The following is a 25,120-nucleotide window of genomic DNA, read 5'->3' on the forward strand; positions in this document are numbered from 1 at the left end:
ACCCTGTCTTTTTTCCCCCCCCCAGCAGTGTTTTATGGCTATACAGTTAAAGCAAGGGTTGAATTCCACAAATCAAAAACCAACCCTTTTTAGAGAACCAACTCTCTAGCACACCCAGAGCCCCAGGCTTCTCCGAGAAGAAAACTGGAGAAAGCAGACGACCCTCTCTCCTTGGGCCGGCTCACAAACTGCTAGCCAAGCATTGGAGCCAGGCAGCCGCTTCCCGCCTATGTCTGCACTGAACCCAGAGCTGGGGATGTGACAGGTCAGTTGACCCCACCCGTGGCCTTGGGTGGTAAAAAGGAACAGGCTTCCACAGTGGGCGTCACCCCGTTCGGGCGTGGGAAGGTGATGGAGTTACGGGTCTTCTGTCTTCCCAGCTGCCCATGGTGCTCGCTGCGTCTCTCTCTGGGGATGGCAGAGTTGAGAGAGGTACTGCTGGTCCTGCTGTACATGGCCCACTCGTCATCTGCCAGTGAGTGTGACAGCTGGAGCCTGGGGTGGGATGGGGTGGCGGGCCATCCAGGAAAATGCAGTGGCCCTTAATGCCCAGGGAGGGACTCACTCGGCAAGGAAGCTGATCCCCAGAACTCTGTCCTGGGTGGCATGTGTGAGTGGCAGGGACCGGGTAACACAGAGTGTCAGGGCATGGGTGTGGGGCAAATTCTAAGGGTGGGGGACAGTTAGGAAAGTCAGCTCTAGGGCACAGAATGGCCCATGGGGCAGAGAGATCAGTATGAGAACTTCCTCTCACACTCAGCTCAACCCTGCCCACCTGGAGTACGTTGAGCTCTGCAAACTGTGATCCTGATCAGGACTAGCTGGGCCCACCACAGCAAGGGGCTCTCGGGTAGCAGAACTGGCCGCTATGGTCCCCTCCTCCCTGACCTGAGGCTGCTCAGGACTACCAAGTCCAGCTTAGGAAAAGGCAGGTGAAGCGGGGACAGATGACTCAGACAGGTTCTGTCCACCTTTGCTGCCATTGGCTAGTTAGGTGAGCACACACACACACACACACACACACACACACACACACACACACACTATGCATAGGCCCCACGCCTTCCTCAGCCTCCTCCTTTTCCCTGCCAAGGAGACCAAGAGACGGTCAGAAACATAGACATGGCATTTCCCCCCTTGGGGTCACATCTCCCCGTATAGCCATCAGTCCATCGAATGTCACTGTCACAGACTCCCAAAGTCCATCCCTGCAAGCTCAGTTCCCAACCCAGTGCCTGGCAGCGTTCTCTGCAGGTGGCTGAATGGCTGAAAAGGCATTCGCTGGGAGTCCAAAGCACAGGATCTGCTCCGAGTGCCTGTTACGTGGCACAGAGCCCAAGGCCACCAACACCGAAGTAAGAGTTGAGCATTTGCAGTTTGGGATTTGAGAGCAAGCAGGTAGATTGTTTGCATTTTTGGAAAGAGTATTGCCGGTTTTGCTCCAAGGCTCAGCACTATCATTTACAGAAATAGCGTTTGCATTTTCCCATAATCTCCTGCTGTGGTCTTGCAACAAACCCGAGTGGTGTCCAGGCCCATGACTGCTCCCTTCAGAAGAGGAACCAGCACCAGACAGAGCAGCGGCTTGCCCGGGATCTCACAGCATACTGACACTAACTTGACTTGGAAGTCTGCTTCCAGGCTCTTCCCAAATACATATCGAGGTCTATCCTGGGGAACTTCTTAGCAAATGTAGTGTCCAGAGAGTCTGGTAGATGCCAGGTGGAGAATCTCTCTACCCTGACTCCACCAGGAGCTGAGAAGGAGTCCTGTGGGTTCTTGAGTTCAACAGAACAAGGTATATCGACCACTGAGGGGGGACCCAGGGCAATGGAGGGAGGCAGCAGTTTGGAGGAGCAACATCCTTCATAGAGTTGCCAACTTCTTATGAATGATGCCTGGAAAGTTGGGGCTCAGCTCACCGGCCCCAGCACTGTAAGGAAGTCAGTTCCTGGCCCTGCCTTGTCCTCCCTTCTCCAGCTTCCATGATCTTTCCTGTTCTAGTAGTCTCTATGCTTGTATGAACATAGAACTTTAAGAACAATACAGGTCCATCCAGTCTCAGGTTGGCAGAAGAGGCACATCATTTAAACAACATTGTACTCTCCCTGGAAACAAAATCCAGCTTTCCCAGTCTGGAAGGCAGAGGATGAGTAGGACTGGGAAGGGGAACTGAGACAACCTCCACATGCCAGGACTTTTATCTCCTTCGTGACAGGAGGTCAGGGACTAGATCACAGACAGAGTCCTGTTACTCACACCAGACAACTTATTAAGCACCAACTAGATAGTAGGCATCATGCTAGCTCCTAGGGATACACTGACAAGCAGCACAGACCCAGTGGGAGGAGCCATGCCTGCCAGCAGCTTGCAGGGGATGCAGGGAAAGGCAACCATGAATCCGAGGCTCAGGATGTGTCTGGAACACAGATGATGGATGACAAGCTGGGTGACGGAGTTTAGACTCCTCAGCATTGGCTCCATATGCTTCCACCTGTGGATGGAGACGGGTGCTCCCTACAGCTGGAGTTCCCATCCACTTGAGCCCGTCCAGCTCCAGGGTTAAGGAAGATTTGTCTCAGGCAGTGAATGCTGGCCATGCTCAAGACCCTTCCACATTCTTGAGTTCTTGGGACCCCCTAAACCATTTTTTGCTTCGGGGGGCATTGTTCTAGTTTAAATTCTGCTGCTGTGGCTAAACGAAACACCCCCACCCGAGGAGATCAAGCAGCTGGTCACATCACACCCACAGTCAAGAGCGGGGAGAAATGAACGCACACACGAGGCCTGCTTGTCCGCTCAGCTAGCTTTCTGTGCTTCTGGTTGTTGTTGTTGTTGTTGTTGTTTTGGACGGGGTCTCATTATGTGGCACTGACTGGCCAGAACTCTATGTAGACCAGGCTGGCCTCGAACTCACAGAGATCTCCCTACCTCTGCCTCCTGAGTGCTAGAATTAAAGTCATATGCCACCACCCCTGGGCTCCTTCACTCTTACACAGTTAAGGACCCCTGTAGGTGCTATCCAAAGCGGGCTGGTTCTTCTTACATCAATTAGCAATTAAGACAGTCCTCAACAGACATGTTCTCAATCCAACCTTATCTAGGTAAGTCTTCATTAAGACTCTCTCTTCCCCTGGACTGGAGAGATGGCTCAGTGGTTAAGAGCACTGGCTGCTCTTCCAGAGGACCTAGGTTCAATTCCCAGCACCCACATGGCAGCTCACAATTGTCTGTATCTTCAGTTCCAGGGGATCTGACACCCTCACACAGACATGCATGCGAGCAAAACCCACTGCACATAAAGTAAAAACAAATAAATCATTAAAAAAGAAACAACCACTCTTCCCAAGTGATTTTTAGGTTGCATCAAGTTGATAACTAAAGCCAGCCATCACAGGCTTTCTCTTTCAGATCTACCATGGTAGAAATTAAACTAGAAAAGGTTAAAGCACAAGAATACACAATTTCATGCATACATTTGACTGGAAAACTGCACCACACACTTGTGAGGGGAGAGTTGGGAAAGCAAGCAACATTTTTCCCCTGAAGAAAGGGCGTAGACAAGGATGCCTACAGGTCCCGTTTCCATCCACTCCACCCGCTTCTGTCCGGCAAAAATGCCAGACAAGGCCTGCCTAGCAAGTGGTGCGGCACTCGGCAGATAGAGTACCAGTAGCAGGTCTAGGAGACTTTTAAAGGGTTCAGAGATGCTGGCAAACGTCTTTTACCTGGAAGACGTTCTCCTGGGATGAACAAAGCACCAGGGTGGTAGAGTCAGCCCCGAGCAAAACAGAGTCCGCAGACCAGGAGTCCCGAGGGCTGGGGAAAGGCGGTGCCCACGTGGGGCCAGCTCCTGGCCATATAGTGAGGCCTACGCTCCCTCTGCAGTTTGCGGCACCCAGAAAGCCAACATCGTGGACGAGCCCAAGGAGAACCTCGTGGGCAGCAACGAGTTCCCCTGGGTGGTGTCCTTACAGGACCCACAGTACACCCACCTGGCATTCGGCTGCATTCTCAGCAAGTTCTGGATCCTCAGCACCGCCTCGGCTCTCCAACACAGGCTAGTGCTCCCCAGGGGGAGGGCTGGGCGGGGTGCCCTGGGGACTGGCGGGGCCTGCAGGGTAGACTCGGGTGTAGTCGCCTGAACCAAAGTCCTGGGGTCACCAGTGCCTCGGGGGACTTTACTACGAGGGCCGAGGGTGGCCGCAGTGAAGCGAGATGCCATTGGTTGTGTCTAGGAAGGCCACTTGTGATTTTGCCGCAACCACAGAGATGTGGGTTCTTTAATTCTATCCACCAGGTGTCCTTCCGGCATAAGTTAAGGAAATCAGCAGGACACCTTGGGCGTCACAAATGTCTGCCACAGCCAGAAGGGCACAGAGAAAAGCCGGAGGAAATCGGAGCTGCTCTCAAAATGCTTTTCTCATTGCGCTTGTTTGTGTCCCCAAATTATATACCATAAGCTCAAATTCTTACAGATAAAAAAATCATAAATATGATTAAAGGAAATATTTGGCAAATTGTAGAATACTTCACTTTTAGTCCAATGACTGTAACTTTTCAGAATCGGCGGTAAAGAGATCATTTTAACCTCTGGGAAAGAAATATGTCCTGCAGAAAGTTGTTCACTGGGTGGCTAATTACACAGAAAATGCCAGAAAGAACGTAAACATCAAGGGGGACTGTGGCGCAGGCCCGTGATCCCCGCACTTGGAGGGTGGAGGCTGGAGCACCAAGAGTTCAAGTTCTTCATCCTTAGCTGTAATGTTGAGTATGAAGCCAGCCTGGGCTACCTGAGACTCCGCCTCAAAAACGAACACACACAAAACAGAAAACAACCAAATAAAAGCGAACATCCAGTTATCGCAGATAAGCAGATTAATATAATTTCTTGCACACGCTGTGTGTGAGAGCATAGTGTGCATTACATAGACGGAGGGAGAAAGTCTAGCAAGTATCAGCTTGGTGACGTCATCACTCTGGCGGCCAACCTACGCACGAATTTGTATGTTGTGCTTTAACCTTTTCTAGTTTTACTATGGGAGATGTGAAAGATTAAGCCTGTGATGATTTTGCGTGTGCATGTATAATGTGCATTGTGTGTGATGTGTGTGTGTGTGTGTGTGTGTGTGTGTGCGCGCGCGCGCGCGCGCGCGTATGTGTGTGTGTGTGTGGGCGTATCTTCCTCCACTGCTCTCCATTTTACTGAAGCAGGGTCTCTCACAGAACTTGAAGCTCACTAATGGGGCTGGTTTTGCCCAGAGTTCCCTATCTCCACCTCCTGAGTGCTAGAATTGCAGGCAGGCTACTTACCTTTATGTGGATGCTAGGAATCCAAACTCTCTGGTCCTCATGCTTGCAGAGAGCCATCTCCCCAGCCTGAGAGAACAATCAGTTTAATTAAGAAAAGAAATTGTAAACACACAATAGAATATTCTGTAGCTGCTGAAGTTGTAATACTTTATGGGTTTTTTGTTTTGGTTTTTTGGTTTGTTTGTTGTTTTTTTTTTCCCCGAGACAGGGTTTCTCTGTAGCTTTAGAGCCTGTCTTGGAACTTACTCTGTAGACCAGGCTGGCCTCAAACTCACAGAGATCTGCCTGCCTCTGCCTCCTGAGTGCTGGGATTAAAGCCATGCATCACCACCACCCGGTATTTGAGGTATTTTTAAATTTATTATTCTTTTAGTGTGCATATAAAATAATAGGCTTCATATGGCATTTTCATTTTTGTTTATTTTTTAAATTAAATATTTTTCATAAAATATACTTTAATCATGTTTTCCCCTTCTCCAACTCCTCTCTACCTCTCTACCTCTCTACCTTCTCAACTTTGTTCTTTCTCTCTTTTGAAAACAGAAATCAAAACAAGCAAAAGAGACATAAGATAAAAAGATGCCAAATAAAACAAAATGAAACCAAAAGTCCACAAAAATGTCACTGAGTTGGTTTTGTGTTGGCAACTACCCCTGGGCATGGGGCCTTCCCCGGAGTGTGGCTGAAGTCCTGGTTTTCCTTTGGCAGCAGGTATCAATTGTAAACAGCCTCTGGGTTAGGGCTGCTGCCTCTAAGTCCAGAAGGAAGAAGCCTGCTGATACTCTAACCTTGGGTTTTCTGTGTCCACTCCCCTCTCAGTGCTGGGATCCCGTCTGGCTGGAACCTGTGGAAGTTGTGTGTGTGCTGACACAATCTCTGTGACTTCATATCTGGAAGACATTGGTTCCTTGGAGTCATCCATTACCTCTGGCTCTTATAATCTTTCTGCTGCCTCTTCCTCATAGATCCCTGAGCCTTGAGAGGAGTTTAATGAACACATCCCATTTAGGACTGAGTGTTCCTAAGTCTCTCACTCTGCACATTGTCCAGTTGTAGGTCTGTCTTAATTCCTACTTACCTCAAGAAAAAGCTTCTCTGATGTGTGTTGACCAAGGCACTGATCTATGAGTACGTCATCAGGAGCCATTTTACTGCTGTGTTCCTTTAGGTTTCCCCCTGGCCCATGACCTGTCTAGTCTCAGGTTCTTGGCTACTCTGTATCAGGAATGGGTTCTAGCTCATGGAGTGGGCCTTAAATCCAGCCCCCCTCCCCCACCATGTGGTTGGTTACTTGCATAATGTTTGTGCCATTATTACACCAGTGTATTTTGCAGGCAGGTCACTGTTGTAGGTCAGGGTTTATAGCTGGAGGATATTGATGAGTACCTTTCTCCTCCGGTAGTGTGCAGAGTACCTTCCAGGACCATGAACACTAGTCAGTAGGAGTGAAGCTTCCAGTTAGACACCAGCTCGACTTCCCTGTGTTCAATGTCATAAGTGATGTCTTCAGCAACAGGGCCATACCATCAAGTTGTGGAGAGTAACCAACGGCCTTGGCAACTAGTCTGTGATGTCTGGGGGATTCCATGGGACCGCTTTGGCCAGTGACTCAATAAGATGTGACCCATTCCTGATACTGGAGGTTTACTTGGTACCATAGATGTCTACTTCATGATGGTGTTTTCAAGCATGTGTATCATTGTATTGTGCTCGGTCCGCTGTCATTACCTTCTGTTGTTCATGGTTCACCCTTGCTCACACTGGTCAGAATGTGGTGTGTGTGTGTGTGTGTGTGTGTGTGTGTGTGTGTGTGGTCTTGGCTTTTATTATTTAAAAAGGCTCCATACTTATTTCACTTTCTGACTCTGTGCCTGTCCCTTCAACACTTTCACAACTTTCTGCTCCTCAACAAGGGAGCATGCCCGACCTTCCATGGACATACTCAGCATACACGGAGCCACCATCGGCCCTGCTGACGTTCGTATTTGCTTTAGACAACCTCATAGGGACTTCAGGTCTTACAGCACAACCCCCCCCCCCAAAGTCTGGCTGAGATTCTGGTGCTTTCCCAACCTTCTTGGTCTAAAAGTAAACAGTCCTATGGCCAAGGGTTCCAGACAGCCTTGTGAGAGACTGTACTGCAGGAAAACCTACAGTGGTGTGTCAGACACGGACCATTCTGAGTGTGTCTCCAGAGGAGCCAGAGTTTATGTCTGTAGGTGGAAATCCATGCAGACAGTGGAATATCCACAAAGAAGCGGAGATTTGCAGTGGGATCATTCCTCAGTCACTAGTTTCTCTCCCCGGTACCATCTTCTGTCATCACTTTTTTGGATGTTTTTCTTAAATATCTAATGTGTTCATGGATATCTATAGATCTTCCTATATCGATTCTTCTGTCTATTAACACAGAGTTCTCTCCCCCCCTAGACAGCTTTGGTTTCCATAACAAAATATCATAAACTGGGTGGTTTAGCCCAGAAAGTCCAGGCTAGAGTGTCAGAGGCTTGCTTCCTTCTGGACTTACATGCCTTCTAGGTGTGTCTTCACATGGTTATTTTCTTCTGTGTCAGAGTAAGACAGAAGACAGACTGTGGGAGTTTCCTGACATCAACAACCCCAGGCATACACACAGACCCACCCCCCCCACACACAGACACATACACACACCACACACATACATACACACACACTACACACATATCACACACCACACATATATCACATACATATATACACCACACACACAAATACACCACATACACACCACACACACACACCACACACCATATACACACATACCACATACACACACACCATACACACCACATACACACATACACCACACACACACACACACACACACACTACATACACACACACACACCACACACACCATATACACACACACACCATATACACACATACCACATACACACACATACCACACACACCACATACACACATACACCACACACACACACACACACACACACACACACACACACACACACACACACACGCTACATACACACACACCACATATACACATGAAAAGAAGAAAATGAGCTGGATGGCAGTGGCACGCCTTTAATCCCAGCACTCAGGAGGCAGAGCCAAGCAGATCTCTGTGAGTTCAAAGCCAGCCTGGTCTACAGAGCGAGATCCAGGACAGGCACCAAAACTACACAGAGAAACCCTGTCTCAAAAAACCAAAAGAAAGAGAGAGAGAGAGAGAGAGAGAGAGAGAGAGAGAGAGAGAGAGAGAGACCATGCCTTGATGAATAAAGTGAAGGAGCAGTTGAGGATGAGTCCCAGCATCAACCTCATGCACACACATGCACACCCCTACACACATGCACACCCCTACACACATGCACACCCCTACACACATGCATCAACCTCATGCACACACATGCACACCCCTACACACATGCACACCCCTACACACATGGACCTCATACACACACATGCACACCCCTACACACATGCATCAACCTCACGCACACACATGCACACCCCTACACACATGGACCTCATACACACACATGCACACCCCTACACACATGCATCAACCTCATGCACACACATGCACACCCCTACACACATGCATCAACCTCATGCACACACATGCACACCCCTACACACATGCACACCCCTACACACATGCATCAACCTCATGCACACACATGCACACCCCTACACACATGCACACCCCTACACACATGGACCTCATGCACACACATGCACACCCCTACACACATGCATCAACCTCATGCACACACATGCACACCCCTACACACATGTATCAACCTCACGCACACACATGCACACCCCTACACACATGCATCAACCTCATGCACACACATGCACACCCCTACACACATGCATCAACCTCATGCACACACATGAACACCCCTACACACATCAACCTCATGCATACCCCTACACACATGCACACCCCTACACACATGCATCAACCTCATGCACACCGCTACACACATGCACACCCCTACACACATGCATCAACCTCATGCACACCGCTACACACATGCACACCCCTACACACATGCATCAACCTCACGCATACCCCTACACACACACAAAAGAAAATGAGAACAGATGACGCCCAGGACAACGTGGCCGACTTCCGTCTCGTTGCTCACTGTTCTCAGCGACTCTCTAAGTCCTTTGTTGTCTTCCATTCTCCTCATGCCGTTTCTAACTTGACCTTCACCTCAGTGCTGCAGGATGGCTTTCTTTCTCTTCTACCTTTTTGCTGAGAACCTTCTCACCCAGCTGCTGCTGAGCTCAGTGGCAGCTGGTGTCACCTGCCACTCCCAGCTGGCTTTTGCTGGTTTTGCCAACCCTTGCTCAGAAGCTGAGTCCTCTTTGTGGTTTGTTTGTTTGTTTTCCGGGACAGGGTTTCTCTGTGTATCTTTGGTGCCTGTCCTGGATCTCACTCTGTAGACCAGGCTGGCCTCGAACTCACAGAGATCTGCCTGCTCTGCCTCCTTAGGGCTGGGATTAAAGGCATGAGCCATCACTGCCCAGCTGCTTTACATTCTTACAGTTTCTTGGTGAGTCCCAGGGGAGAAGTAGAGAATACCCAGCTTAACCCCACCACTGGTAAGCCACACCCTCCCTAAATGCAGTCACGGAGTATGTGAGGCGAGATCTGCATTAAGTGACCGGGCGGTGGTGGCGCCCACCTTTAATCCCAGCACTCTGGAGGCAGAGGCAGGCAGATCTTTGTGAATGTGAGGTGAATTCGATACCAGCAGAGTCTACAAAGCGAGTTCCAGGACAGCCAGGCCTGTTACACAGAGAAACCTTGTCTCAAAAACAAAAACAAAACAAAAAGATGTTAAGTGCTGAGACAGTGAGTGAGAGTCATGATTACATATCTTGTATTATTACTATATTTAAAAAAAACTATTCCTATAGAAAAATTACCCAATAACATGTGAACAGGTTTTCTTTGCATGGTAAGATAAATGGTATCAGCACAGAAGAATCCCCAAGAGGCCTTGAGCTCACAAGGGAGAGCACAAACCTAGAAATTCGGGAGAGATTCCCTGGAGACTGAGTTCAAAGTAAAAACTAACCCAGGGGGCAGAGAGATGGCTCAGCAGTTAGAGCGCTTCTTGCTCTTCTAGAGAGCCCAAGTTTAGTTCCCAGAACCCACATCAAGTAGCTCACAACCATTAGTAACTCCAACCCCAAGGACTCCAGTATGTTCTGGTACACACACACACACACACACACACACACACACACACACACACATTAAAAACTAAGACAAAATACCTAGGGACTGAGTTGGATGGGCATGCCAGGTTGAAAATAAGAAAACATGGAAAATGAGAAATGAGGGAAGCGTGAAGCTTCCTAGCTGCCTTGCCTTCTCAAAAGTCCTCTGTTGTCTCTCCTCTAGGAAGAAGATCATTGCTGTTGTCGGTATAGCTAACATGGACCCCAGAAAGGTGGATCACACAGAGTACCCAGTCAATATGATCATCCTCCATGAGAACTTTAATAACAGATCCATGAGCAATAACATAGCCCTCCTGAGGACAGAATCTGCCATACATTTCGACGATATGGTCCAGGCCATCTGCTTCCTGGACAAAAAGCAAGACAAAGCACCAACCTTGAAGAACTGCTGGGTGGCAGGATGGAATCCCACGGCTGCAGTTAATACACTCCTCCCCTAGAGGAGGCCGTGTGTGTGCTGGCAATGGGGGTGACTCAGATGAACTTCTCTAGGGCCTGTTTTATTCATTCAGGATGCCCGAGGTTTAGAGCTGATTCCTAGTGTTTGCCTTTCTGGGGGCTTTTCTTGTACTATATTCCACGGGTCCTTTTTTTCTTAGCTCTATACCCAAGGAGTATACAGGCAGCATCCTGTCTCACCAGGTTCTGGGAGGAGTAGGGGGACCAGGGCTGTGTACGCTTACCCAAGCCACCCATTTTCCGTCATTCTTGGGTGAGAATGGAACAAGAAAATACACATTCTTCAAGTGTGAAGAGAGGGTGGCTTTGTTCTCTGCCTGTTTACAGATTTAAATTCAAAGCAAAGGTAGTTTTCAGTAAAAACTCAGACACAAGTTCTGATTTCTATGGGTAAAGGGGATGTAGAGGAACATTTTCTGTTTATTCCTGTTGGGATAGGTGAGTTGCTGTTGGGCTGACTCAGGTCTGCCTTCTTGCTAGTAATTCTTGGGCTCTCTGTTGCATGGTCCAGACAGGAAATCACATGACAATGAGTATCCTGAGGAGAATCTACGTGAAAGACATTGAACTGTGTCCTTTACCTAGAGACCAGAAAACAGAATGTGCCAGTCACACAAATAAGGAATCCACCAATGTTTGCCTGGTAAGAACTTGATACAGTAGAAGCCAAATCAAAGTAGTCATTGGCTGCACCGAGGAGTCCTGGGGGTTCCTCCTTTCTGAACGGGTAAGGAAGGGGGCCAGTGCCTTGGGATTCGCATCTCTGGTAGGAATAACACTTGGCAGAAAGTTCTCAAAAAACCTACAGTGTGATCATTAGATACAGCTAGTCTGGCTAGCCCCCCCCCATGTGCCCCACCCAGCCTCCTGAGCCCTCAGGGAATCTCAGCACCCAACCTCTCTTCCTCACTCTCGTTCAGTGTGTACTTTATCCACTGAGCCACCCGATCCACTAGCCCTTCACTTTCGAACTGAATTCTGCTCACGAAACATCTCTGGTGACTTTGGTGTTTGGAATTGTTTCCTCTCTTGGAAGTGGGTTCTGGCGTCTGGATCCTGAACACCACACTTCTCGGGTGTAGGAGAAACTTCCAGCTTCAGAATTTGACTGATGGGTCCCCACGGAGGCAGCAGAGCCGCTCTTTCCCTTTCCCCTTTACGTTAGTTTGTACAACCCTTAGAGCTTTTGTGGAGTGTCAGGGAGAGGACCGCTCAGTGAAAGGGGGCCCTCTGTGTGGTAGCTGCCCCTGAGCCCAGGAGGTCAGACAGAGGTGCCTCAAGGGCCCTGGGCCGGTGGCCTCTGCTGCTTAACATCAGAGACCAGAAACCATGGCTCCACTAGGTGGGACAGAAGAAAAAAACTGAGCTCATTTTGTGCCTGGGGTTAGCAGCAAAAGCATGCGATAGCCAGGGTCATCCGCACCCACTACTGTGTCCGAGCCATCAAACTGTGTGTCCTACATCTCATCCATTTTCTCCCTCGTGCGCAATTACGATTAACTTGGGGGTGTGTGGGGCGTTTACCCACCACCCCCACAGCTTCCCAGAGTTTTCTTGAGTGCGAGCAGCAGGAAATATTAGATAGAAGGATTTATAGCAGAGAATCTTGTGGAGATAAACAGATAGAAAATAAAGGATAGCCTCGAGAGGGCCTGGAACCTATTCCAACGGGCCCCGACTGTCTCTGGTCCAGGGTTTTTATAGAGACGCCAAGGGGTGGAGCAAAAGACCTCCTCCCCCAGCACAGCCAAGTGCAGGCCATCTCAGACACCTGCACTCAGGCCCGTGGTCCTGATCATCCTCTATTCGGACCTGCTGGGTAAAGCCACGAGGAACCCCAGAACGGGCTCCCACAGGGGTGGGACCAGTGAAAGCAGGGAGACCACCCCATTCTTCAGCAGGGAGCTCCATGCCCACGCAGCCTGAGTGTATTATGGACAATGGTCGTTCAGCAATCCCAAGTGACTAGCCACAACTCTGAAATACCATTTCAAGCCTCTGCCGACGGGCAGAGTGAGGTGACAGAGCAGAGTAGGAGAAAGAGGAAATACAAGGATGCTATGCTGCCCTTCCCTGGAGTGAGCAACACAGAGCAATGTGCAGAATGTGGTGCCCTTGAACTGGCGTTGGCCTTCGCCAAGGCTGCCCAGGCATGGCAGTGTCTGCAGAATGTATGCGCCTCAGCTCTGCCCTGCTTTCAGTCATCCCTTCTTCTGCCGGCCACCCTCCCCTCTGCTCCGCCCACACTTCCTAAGCAAGGGGAAGTATGGGGGGCGGAGGGGGGGGACACCCCAGGCAGGCCATTACCCAGGCTGCAGATGAGCAGGAGCTGATAAGGTCTACCTTTGCCTCTCTGCTTCTCATCCTTGAGTTTGTTCAAACTGTTGGCTGTTATCAGTTGCCACCCTGCTCACTGCTCACTCCGTCCAAACAGCAAGAGCAACATATCTTTGGCCAGCTTGCCCGGCTCTTCCAGCCGAGGGGGCCTACAAGCAAGGAGGGTGAATAATAGTTCTTCCCCTAGCTCAGACTCAGATGGACCACGAGGGGCGAGTAGAGGTTTGGCACTTGCCGAGGAGGGGTCTGGGGTGGGATAAATGAAACCTAGTAGTTTTCTTGGGACTTTCCCCATTCCCTCGACTTCCTACAGAAAAATTACAGCCTTTATAAGCCCCCACGACGGTCATAGCAAACACTTGACTGAGTGCATGGCACATGCCCAGCTTCAGTGCTGCGTGTGTCAGAGGCACTAGTGAATCTCCACACTGGATTAGAGAACCAGAACCAGGCCACCTGCCTTGGTCACAAATCCAGCTCAGTGTGCCAAGCCTCTGCCTTCTTGCCTCGTGTGAGAAGGTGTGTGCGGCAGACCGCCTGAGCCGCAGAGGACTACCCTTTCAGGAAAGGGGAAAAGCTACAGCGTGGCAGGGCTGCTGAGCAAGAAGGAGTAACTAGCAGCTGGGGGGTGGGTTAGGAAGCTGTAGACCCAGGACAGCCCCAGTTCCTGGGGGAACTCTGGCCTTCCTTCCCCTCCACTCAGCTCTTCCTTGGGAAGAAAAAGAAAAGGTTTCAGAGGTGTGATCATTCTGAGCCCGAAATACTGACAGAAAGATGTGGAGTATTAGCAAAAGCTAAGACAGTGAAAAATGAGCCAAGAAGCTACAGGCAATCTGGGTGCCAAGGCCACAAATCATTTGCATAATATAAAGAAAAATTGGGTTGGGGAAGGAGCTGAGCTGGTGGGTGCTTGCCTTGAATAAAACCTTGGCTTCAGGGATTTGATCGCCAGCCCTGCATTAAAAACCAGTTGTGGTAGCATGGCCCGTATGCCAGAGTGAGGAGGTGGAGTCATGGGGATCAGAGTTCAAGGTCATCTGTAGCTACGTAGTGAGGAGGTTACGTGAGATCCAGTCTCAAACAAGCAAGAACAAGGGGGAGAGAGAAGAGAGAGTGATGTCGTCATACTGTAGTTGATGGTGGCTGTCTAGATTTGAAATGGTAGCCTATGATTTGCTCATTTCCAGAGAGAATCAAAGCTAACCCTTCTAAAACAGACACAGGCACAAGGATCTACTGAAAAAGGTTTTCCCAAACCTAAGACCCTCTGTCCTTTACTGCAGGGGGAACCAGGAAGTCCGATGATGTGCCAAGTGAAGAAGTCGGATCTCTGGGTCCTCAGAGGAATCGTGACCCGTGGAGGCGACTTGTGCCCTGGCCTGTTTCTGTATGCCAGTGTGGGAGACTACAGCGACTGGATCATAGCCAAGGCGAATAAGGCTGGCCCTCCCCTGTCTGTGCTGAACCCCTGGGAGAAGCTGATCCCCGAGGCCCCCTTTCAAGAATCAAATACTGCCCTGACAAAGAATTCGAGTTCTGTGCAAGGCCATGCTGAGCGGCCCCGATCCTACTCCCAGGGACAAAAAATGTCCACGCTGTTCGACCAGCCCACAGACGGCAGGCAGAACTTCAGGGTAAACGGTCTTCAGGAATCAAGCTGGCCTTCGAAGGTGGCTGTTCAACCCATGTACTACGACTACTATGGTGGGGAGGTGGGGGAAGGCGGGGCCATGGCCGGCCAGAACAGGCTGCGCTGGCCCCAGGGAAGGATCTTGATGTCCCTCGTGCTAGTGTTCTTGGGCAGCGGTGTCTAGCTGGCAGCTAACCTACCCCACAGACAAGAAGCTCAGAGCGCAAGGTGCTAGGCATCTGCCGTACTGTTCCGGTGTCTGTTCTGTTTTGAGAGGTGCCACCTGGGCGGCCGCGGGCAGGCCCACAGCAGCGCGGGGCTGGCTCTCCCTCCTCTGTCCCACTCCCATGTGTGGGCAGGTCACTTCATTTATGCTTGTGATAAATGTGGGCTAACAAGTGTCAAACCATTGGAGTGCCCTGTGGTTCTTTCAGGGCGATGGTCCCAGGGGCCAGGCTGGGGCGGTACCCCCAGGGGCAGATGTGGCCCTGCTGGTGACCTGGTAGATGTGGCCTGGGGGTGGGGGCGGGGCGTTATACTAGCTGGGCACAGCAAACAGTGAAAGAACCCCACTGCTGGAAAACACTAGAGGACTTTAATGGGTCACTTCTTGGTCTGCAAGATATGGGCTGCTCCTGGCTATTTCCCCAGGGACCCGACCGTCTGTAGCTGCTCATCCGACGTTTTCATTTTATTCCAGGCTTTTCGGTATCCCTTTAAAGACATCTACAAAACAAAAGGGGGGGGGAGGGGAGAGGGTTACTTGGGAAAATCAGTGTGTGCCTGTGCTGAAGGCCACTGCCATCTATGCAGATGACCCTGTGAGGGGCCAGGGTCCTGTGGTGCACCCAGAAGACTTTTCTAGGGCTGGGAATGTAGCTCAGCTGTTAGAGTGCATGCCTAGCATGCTGGAAACCCTGCGTCTGAGCCACAGCACCCTGTACACACTGGAGCAGTGGTAAAGTTAGGGGGTGGGGGAGGGGTCAGAAGTTCAAGGTTATCCTCAGCCACACAATAAGTTGAAGAATAGACTGGGATCCGTGGGACACTGTCTCAAAAAAAAATTAAAAAAAAAAAGAAAGAAAGAAAGAAAGAAAGAAAGAAAGAAAGAAAGAAAGAAAGAAAGAAAGAAAGAAAGAAAGAAAGAAAGAAAGAAAGAAAGAAGAAGAAAGAAAGGGGAAAAAGGCCACAGCAGCAACATCAAGATCCCAAAAGATCGTTTTAAAGAGTGTGCTTTTGTCCAAAGAGGTGTGTGCCCTTGGTGGGGTCTCTGCTCAGTTCCAGGGATGATGAATGCCAAGTTAGGGCCCCATGGCCTGCCTGTCACCAAGTGACCACAGGAGGGAATGGAACTAGGGTCTAGATGTAGAAAGACCCCAGGTTCCCTAGCAGCTCGTGTGGTTTTAAATTACAGAAATGACACCCGAAGTGTGCAGGTCATCTCATGAGCTAGGTGCACACCACTGTTTCAAGGCTACAGGCTTAGGGACAAACACAGAGGCCCGCAGACTGCGTAAACGCATGGACGTGGGTTCTGAGAGCCATTAAACCATCCCCCACACACACACACACAGGGCTTCACTATGTAGTTTTGAGTAGCCTGGAACTCACTATAGAGACCTGGCCTCAAACACACATCTGCCTGCCTCTGCCTCCAAGTGCTGGTACTAAAGGTGTATGTCACCGTATGTGTGGCTTCTAATTTTCTTAAAAACTGTCTTCTCCATGTAAGAAGCAACAGTTGCTAAATACCCACGGTATAGAGGGATTCACAAGATTCTAGAATTCACCTCGCAAACAAGCAACTGAACACACTTGTGTAACAAGACTCTCTCCCAAACATGTCCTTAACCATTAAAAGTGGGAGCTTAGGGAGGAAAAAATCCACCGCTCATTTTGGCTGAACAGTTGAAACAACTGCAGAGATTTCTCACAGACACAACATGTCCAACATCCCTATAGTCTCATCCTGATAAACAAAATCTGAAGAAAAATGTTGATGGCTTGAGATACTTGGCCATCCCATGTTGTCCAGGCTAAGTCAGAGGCTCAGTCCTCCTGGGGGCAACAGGCTCACCTCTGCGATCTCCACCTTCCTCTCCCACATCTTGATGGTCTTCTCCAGCTCCCCATTCAAGATTTTCTCCTTGACGTACATCATCACCTGGGGAGCCCGGAATTCGGCCAGCTGCTTCCGTAACTTATTGTTCAAGGCATGGGCTTTGGCCCTGTCCTGTTGGGAAGGACCCATTAGCCCATGAAATTCTGGGAGCTCCTGCTCCATCCCCACATTTCAATACAGTTCCAAAATCGAGAGTGACAGTCGCAAAGGGGGGTGCCCTCCCAAGATTCTGGGGGGCCCTCCCAAGATTCTGGGTTTTTCTAGCAGATTGTGATGTTTTCATCTAGTTCAGAAGCACTGGAGAGACTCAACTTTTCCTCTCCTTTTCCTCTCTGTTCTCTTTCTCCCCTTTACTAAGGACTATGCTTTCTCTTGTTCAGATTTCTTAAGGTGTTTTTGTGTGTGAGGAGATGTGTGTGTGTGTGTGTGTGTGTGTGTGTGTGTGTGTGTGTGTGTGTGTGTATATACACATTTCAATTTTATCAGTCTCAATTCACTTTCCTGTCTTCCTGTATCGTAAAATACACATAACAAAAGTTTTCATTTTAAACATGTCAAACACATAGTTCAGGGGTATTAAGTACATATACAATCTGAGCACTTGGGAAGAGGACACAGGAGGATTTGGAATTTGAATTCATCCATGGGTATGTATATGTTTGAGGCCTGTATGAAGTACATAATACCCCTCACAATGGGGGAGGCAAGCTACCCCTGGGTACTTCCAACTGAAAAGCTATCGTGTCATAGATCAACCTCCTTGCTGAGGATCACCTTTGGATTCCTCATGTGTTTGGCACTGGGAGCTGGTTAGAAATGCAGACCTGGGCAACCCCAGACCCCTCTTGTCAGTCTGAACCCTAACAAGCTCTCCAAGTGATTGGTTTCCTGTATCCAGTCTGAGAAGCACTGTTTTGATTCACTGTGATACAAACTAATAAAAAAATTACTATTCACATGTTTTAAGAAGGTGGTAATCCAAGCCGGTCAGTGGTGGCACAATCCTTTAATTCCAGCATTTGGGAGGCAGAGGCAGGTGGACTCGGTGACTTTGAAGCCAGCCTGGTCTACAAAGTGAGTTCCAGGGCAGCCAGGGCCATTAACACAGATAAACCCTGTCTTGAAAAACAAAAACAAAAAACAAAACAAAACAAACAAACAAAAAAAAAAACAACCAAAAACAACAACAAAGAAAAACAAAAAAGAAGTTGGTAATTCACCCTGATTATCACAGACAGGCAGCTGTGGTTAGGCCTAAGGATGTGCTCAGAACCAGGGTGAGCTTCCTTTCTCATCAGGATAATGATAAGAGAATATTGGGTATTTTTTCATGGCATCTGACATTACACCTGTAGCCCCAAAACTCAGTAGACTGAGGCAGAAGGATTGAGCATTTAAGAATAGCTTAGGCTACATAGTGAGACCCTGAGGAGGAGGAAGATTACAAAGCAAGAAAACGTATTACAGCTGTAAGGGTCATGCTTTGAAGATCGAGGACTCCAGTAACAACAGAACATTCCACCTGTACATCAGGGATGTCACCACACGAAAGGCGGTCCGCTGCTCTCATCTCTATGTCCACGGCAGGAGTTCTGCCTACAGACAGAGCTGCTGAGAGCTCTGGTCATCTGCCTAAGGGACTGGCTTTATTTGGGAGGGAGTATGAAAAGACCATGCCAAAGGACTTTGTAGGAAACAATGGAGATCTCTGGGTAGCCACTTAGAGGAACTCTTCAGTTTCTACTGCTGTGATAAACACCATGACCAAAATCATCGAGGAGGAGAAAGGGCTTATTTCATCTGACAGCTTTCAATCTGTCATCCGGGAGAGTCAGGACAGGAGCTCAAGACAGGAACTTAAGCGGAAACAGCTTACTGGGTTGTTTCTAATGGTTTGCTTATTTCCTTCCTTCCTTCCTTCCTTCCTTCCTTCCTTCCTTCCTTCCTTCCTTCCTTCCTTCCTTCCTTCCTTCCTCCTTCCCTCCCTCCCTCCCCCCTCCCTCCCTCCCTTCCTTCCTCCCTCCCTCCCTCCTCCCTCCCTCCCTCCCTCCCTCCTCCTTCCCTCCCTCCCTCCTTCCCCCTCCCTCCCTCCCTCCTTCCTTCCCTGCTTCTTCCTTGCTTTCTTTCTTCCTTTGTCTTTGTTTTCGATCTTATTTTTATATGTACATGGGTGTGGGTTTGTGCATATGAGTACAGTACCCTCAGAGGCATTGCCTCTCTTGCAGCTGAGGTTACAGACAGCTGTGAGCAGCTAGATGTGGATACTGGGAACCAAACTTGGGTCTCCTACAAGAGCAGTGCTTTCTCTTAACCACTAAGCCATCTTTCCAGCTCCCCAGCCTGCTTTCTTATAGTACCCAGGACCACCAGCCCAGGGGTGGCACTGCCCACAGTGAGTTGGGCCCGTCAGCATCAATAATACATAAAGAAAATGCACCACTGCCTATTGGCACCCACAGGTCAATATGGTGGGGACGTTTTCTCAAATGAGGTCTCCTCTTCCAAAATGACTCCAGCTTTGTATCAAGTTGATATAAAACTAGCCAGGCTCAATAATACAAGTGGCAACAAGACAGCTGACCAGCCAGGTGTCTAACAGAACTGGACCAACAGACCAAGAAGAGCCTCTTTGTGTCTACAGCAAGCCTCAGAGATTGACAATACCTTGCTGGAAAGAGGCCTGGCATGGAATTGAATCAGAATGTAAGGCAGTATACCTCACAGTACTACTGAAAGGAATAGAGAAGGCGGGTAGTAACTAACATGGGCTGATAGCTGAGTGGGAGACCAGCAAAGGAAGTCTAGCAGAACGATGAAAAGTGGAGGACCGAGCTGAAACAGAGCCAGGCCTGCTTGTCAGACTGGCCTCGACAAGGCTGTGCCCACTAACACCACAGCAACAGAGGAAGCAGGGTCTACCGACCTGGTCCAGCCAAATCACGAAACAATGCCAGCACCGTGGCAGGAGTTGCTATATTACCTGGAATTCACAGCTTTCCAAAAAGTGTGAGATGGGCAAAGGAACAGGAAACTTGGGCCCACACAGAAGGAAAAAAAGAGAACCAGGCAACATGAACTGTCTCTGGAGGGCTCCAGATGGTGGGGTAAATGCACAGTGGCAAAGCAGCTATGATCCAGAGTAAATCATTGAAAGGCTTCATGGAGAGCTGCGTGTGGTGATGCAGCCCTTCTAGTCCCAGCCCTCAAAGGCTAACGCTGGTGGATCGAGTATGAAACCACCCTGGGCTACATAGCAAGATTCTGTCTTAGAAAAGTCTTTTTTAAGCCAGGCGGTGGTGGCGCACGCCTTTAATCACAGCACTCGGGAGGCAGAGCCAGGTGGATCTCTGTGAGTTCGAGGCCAGCCTGGGCTACCAAGTGAGTTCCAGGAAAAGGCGCAAAGCTACACAGAGAAACCCTGTCTCGAAAAACCAAAAAAAAAAAAAAAAAAAAAAAAAAAAAAAGATTTATGTATTTTACGTATATGGGTGCTTTGTCTGCATGTACACCAGAAGAGGACATCTGATCCCAGCATAGACAGTTGTGAGCCCCTTGTGGGTGCTGGGAATTGAACTCAGGACCTCTGGAAGAACAGCCACTGACCTAAACCATTAAGCCATCTCACCAGTCCTTAAAAAAAGATTTAAATCAGTAATAGATGAGAGTATTTCATTAAATAGAGAATATTAATAAAAAGATGACATCATTATCATCATTTTTTTTTTTTTTTTTTTTTTTTTTTTTTTTTTTTTTTTTTTTTTTTAAGTAGGGTCTCACTGTGTAGCTCTGACTGTCCTGGAACTCACTATGTTGATCAGGCTGGCCTCAACCTGAGTTGAGATCCACTGACCTCTGTCCCCGGAGTGCTGGGATTGAAGGCATGAGTCACCATGCCTGGCACATCACTAGTTTTTGAACAGGGAGTCTGGGGCTAGACGACGGCTTGGTGGTCAGGAGCACTATACCTACCACGTTGAGGACCTAACGGCTCCCAGCACCTCCGTCAGGCAGCTCACAACCACCTGCAGCTCCAGCTCCAAGGCGGTCTGCCGACTCCAGCCTCTGTGGGCGTGTGCACTCACTGCACGTGGGCACAGGCAGACATGCACACATTCGCATAATAAAGAACTAAATCCTCAGGAAGTGGGGCACCTGGAGTCCTTTGCAATACAACAATGGAATCATTATTGGGGGGAACCAATAGCAGACTTAAGCTATTAGAACCAAGCACTGAACTTGAAGATGGATTGGTAAAGATCGTGCAGTATGAAGGAAGGAAGTGAACACAGAAAAACCAACAGTTTCAGAGGAGTGTGGACAGCACTGGGCATGTTCTATGTAGTGATAATACAGAAGGGAAAAAGGAGAGAGGAACAGAAAAACTACTCAAAGCTTTCATGGATAAGAATCTCCCAATGTTTCGTTTTAAAAACACTGAACATCCAGATAATTTAACAAGCTCCAATGAGGATAAACGCAGAGAAACCCAACCCAAATACAGCACTCTCATAACAGTGAACGATAGGCGAAGGGAAGAGCTGGAGATGACAAGAAGAAAAAAAACCCAGTCGATCCTGTACACAAGCTTGGTGAGATCAACAGCTGATTGCTCATCAGAAACAACAGAGGCCACAAGACAATGGGATACAACATATGCTAAGTGTGGGGACAAAAAACTGTCACCAAGACACTGAACTCTGTGTGTGTGTGTGTGTGTGTGTGTGTGTGTGTGTGTGTGTGTGTGTGTGTATGTGTGTCCACATTTTCAGGCAGGTGCATATGGAGGCAGAGATCAATACTGGGTGTCTCTAGATTACATCCCATCATTTTTCGAAACAGGTTCTCTCACTGAACCTGGAGCTTCACTCTTTGGGGTGAGTGGGCCAGCTCAGGTGTCCAGGACTCTTCTCTTCTCCAGCCGTCATCCACCAGCACTGAGGTTACAGATGTGCACTACTGTGCACATGAGGGTGCTGGGGATCCAAACGCAAGTCCTCGGGTTTGCACAGTAGGTGCTTTACAGCCTGAACCTTCATCCCAGCCCTGGGTGCTTGGTTTCTAAACCACTGTCAATTAAAGAGATCAGGACTCCTTGAAAAAATGGCTGATCCTTATCCAGATGAGTACACAGCATCTTCTAGTACTAGGGACGGCCAAGAGAAGTCTGGAGTGATATGACGTTGAGTATAAGGATGTCCTAGATGGGATCCACAATAGTCAGGGAGCATCAGGCAAAAACAAAGGAAGTATATATAAAAACACAGGCTTTAGTCAACAGTAATGAACTGATATTGTTTGGTAAGTGTAACAAACATGGATACTAATGTTAAAATAGGAGAAAGCAAATATGGGGTATAAAGGATAATATCTTGATTTTCCCATAAATATAAAATTTATAAAATAAAGGGCTATTTCTTTTTTGTTGTTTTTTTTTTTTTTTTTTGAGACAGGGTCTCTGTATGTAGCCCTAGCTGTTCTGGAACTGTCTATGTAGACCAGGCTGGCCTCTGACTCATAAGATCTGCCTGTCTCTGCCTCCTGAGTGAGCCACTACGCCTATCATTGGGGATATTTTTTTTTCCCAAGACAGGGTTTCTTTGTGTAGTTTTGGTGCCTGTCCTGGATCTTGCTTTGTAGACCAGGCTGGCCTCGAACTCACAGAGATCCTCCTGTCTCTGCCTCCCAAGTGCTGGGATTAAAGGCGTGCGCTACCACCGCCCGGCTGGGGCTATTTTTTAAATGAAGGAGTAATAAAAAGATTCCCACATTAAGGAAAACCCAGAGAGATCTAGCAAGCCTGCCTTACAATAAATACTAAAGGAAATTGCTCAGGCAAAACAATGACAGCAGGGGGACCAGAAGTCCTCATTAAAACAGATAATATGTGAGTCATTATCAATCGTAGTCACAGATCTCTTAACTGACTAACGCAGCACATAGGAAACACACATAAAATAGTGTTTGGAGCCTATGCCCCATAAAAGGAAAATGTAATGTATTTGAACAGTGACAGTACAAAGCACAAAGGTGGAAAGAGAGCCAACTTGAGAGAGAAGTAATTTCAGATGGCAACTCAAATCCACGGAAAGTAGCAAGGATATCACAAGTGGTCAAACACATTAACAGCATAAGTTTTACAATCAAACCTTATCTCTTTTCCATCAGCTCTTGAATCTTCTCCTCATACCATTTAAAAAATTATCTCAAAACTCAAGACGCAAGAATCAGGCTCTAGCCAGGCGGTGGTGGCACACGCCTTTAATCCCAGTACTCAGGAGGCAGAGGCAGGTGGATCTCTGTGAGTTCGAGGCCAGCCTGGTCTACAGAGCAAGATCCAGGACAGAGAAACCATGTCTCGAAAACATCAAAAATAAAAAATAAAAATAAAAAAATCAGGCTCTAAAACCTGAGAAGAGCAGGGCAGATCTTCACCGTGCCTGGCTAGGCAGGGCTTCTTAGTGCCTTGAACCTCACAACACAGTATGAAAGAAACACGAATTGAACTTCACCTAAAATTTGAAGTCCTGTGCTGTAAACAATACCATTAAGAAGTTGAAAGAACAGAGAGAACCCAGCATTGATAGTGTAGCAGAAACCAGACGCCTCGAACCAGACCAATGACTCATAGCAATGAACACTTACAAATAAAGATGAACGGACAAAAGGGTAAACTGTGACTCACAGAGCAACATTACAGCTTCCACGACGAAATTCTTCTTTTTGCTTTTGTTATTTTTATTTTGGTTTTGGTTCTTTGTTTTGCTTGGTTTTTGCTTTTTCTTTTAAAAAAAAATTTGGTTTTGTTTGAAGGGAGATTGCAAGGGCAGAGGGCAGATGTGAGGGGATGGGAGATAAGTGGGATCCGATGCATGATGTGAAATCCACAAAGAATCCATAAAAGTTAGAGAGAGAGAGAGAGAGAGAGAGAGAGAGAGAGAGAGAGAGAGAGAGAGAGAGAGAGAGAGAGAGGAGTTGAAAGCATGAAAGCAGGCTGGAGAGAGAGCTCAGTGGTCAAGAACACTGGCTGCTCTTCCGAGGTCCTAGGCTCCCAGCACCAACATGGCGGCTCACAACCATCTGTAACTCTACTTCCAGGATCCACTCCCTCTTCTAGCTTCTCTGGGCACCAGGCAGGTACATAGCACACAGACATACATGCAGACAAAACACTCCTGTACATAAAATAAAAACAATGAAAATGAAAGAAATACCACAGAATAACACGTGATAAGAGACTGTCTAGGATATGCAACTCTTACAACTCAATTATTAAAGAACACTCAACTAAAAATGAAGCAAAGGACATGACAGGACATTTCTCCAAAATAACAGGCAAGTGGCCACAAGCAGGAAAAGAGGCTCTGTGTCATTAGTCACCAGGGAATTTCAAATAAAAACCGTAATAAGACACACGACTTCACACCAACTTGGATGGCCATTAAAAAGATAGTGATGTGTTGATGAGAACGTACAGAAGGGGCCAGTATGGTGGCCCAGTGGGCAAAAGTGTTTTCCAGGCAAATACGACGACTTGAGTTCAGTCCTCGGAACCACTTAGGAAAGCACAGAATGTAAAGTACAGAAAACAGGTGTTGGTGGCATGCTGGACCACAGAGGGAACGTCTACATCCCCTCCACACCCAAGGCTCGGGGACCATCATGGAAGAGGGGCAGAAGACTGTAAGAGCTGGACGTCAGGAAGGCCGGGGCCAAACAATGACTGCTGGACATGATCGGGGTACTGCATCCATCAACTCACAGGACCTGTGGCTGCCTGCACAAGACCTGCAGGACATCCAGCCAGTCATTGTTCTAGCCTGGAGGCAGGCTCATGAGCCTTCAGCTCTAACTGAGGAGCCGTCAGAGCTGATGGCGTCTAGGTCGTGAGAACTAGTGAAGCTGCTGGTAGGTTCACCACACTCCAGTGGACGACCCCACACCTAGGAGAGTATTGGTCAATGGACTCAGTGTGCTATTAAAAA

General features: G+C 48.4%; 2 protein-coding genes across 9 annotated transcripts in view; one reads left to right on the forward strand and one right to left on the reverse strand.

Moving 5' to 3' along the window:
• The window catches only part of Prss54 (serine protease 54), a 16,005-nt gene extending 583 nt beyond the window's left edge, over positions 1-15,422 (forward strand). For 2 of the 7 annotated variants that reach the window (XM_076571618.1, XM_076571617.1), the window contains exons 2-7: positions 26-265; positions 381-475; positions 3,889-4,064; positions 10,755-11,009; positions 11,561-11,692; positions 14,670-15,422. In XM_076571618.1, coding sequence (XP_076427733.1) covers positions 415-475; positions 3,889-4,064; positions 10,755-11,009; positions 11,561-11,692; positions 14,670-15,200 — 1,155 coding nt within the window. In that variant the 5' untranslated portion in view covers positions 26-265; positions 381-414 and the 3' untranslated portion in view covers positions 15,201-15,422. Of the gene's footprint in view, positions 1-25; positions 266-380; positions 476-3,888; positions 4,065-10,750; positions 11,010-11,560; positions 11,693-14,669 lie in introns of all 7 variants that reach the window. The other 5 variants (XM_006977802.4, XM_015996512.3, XM_042277255.2 and 2 more) reach the window with 3 other exon arrangements.
• Positions 15,423-15,589: 167 nt separating this feature from the next.
• Positions 15,590-25,120, reverse strand: part of Cfap263 (cilia and flagella associated protein 263) — a 28,982-nt gene continuing 19,451 nt past the window's right edge. For both annotated transcript variants that reach the window (XM_042277259.2, XM_042277260.2), the window contains exons 8-9: positions 17,094-17,249; positions 15,590-15,742 (exon numbers count right to left, since the gene is read on the reverse strand). In XM_042277259.2, the coding sequence (XP_042133193.1) occupies positions 15,656-15,742; positions 17,094-17,249 (243 nt within the window). In that variant the 3' untranslated portion in view covers positions 15,590-15,655. The remainder of the gene's footprint in view (positions 15,743-17,093; positions 17,250-25,120) is intronic.

The sequence above is a fragment of the Peromyscus maniculatus genome, chromosome 5, assembly GCF_049852395.1.
Source record: "Peromyscus maniculatus bairdii isolate BWxNUB_F1_BW_parent chromosome 5, HU_Pman_BW_mat_3.1, whole genome shotgun sequence".
NCBI classification, from domain to species: domain Eukaryota; kingdom Metazoa; phylum Chordata; class Mammalia; order Rodentia; family Cricetidae; genus Peromyscus; species Peromyscus maniculatus.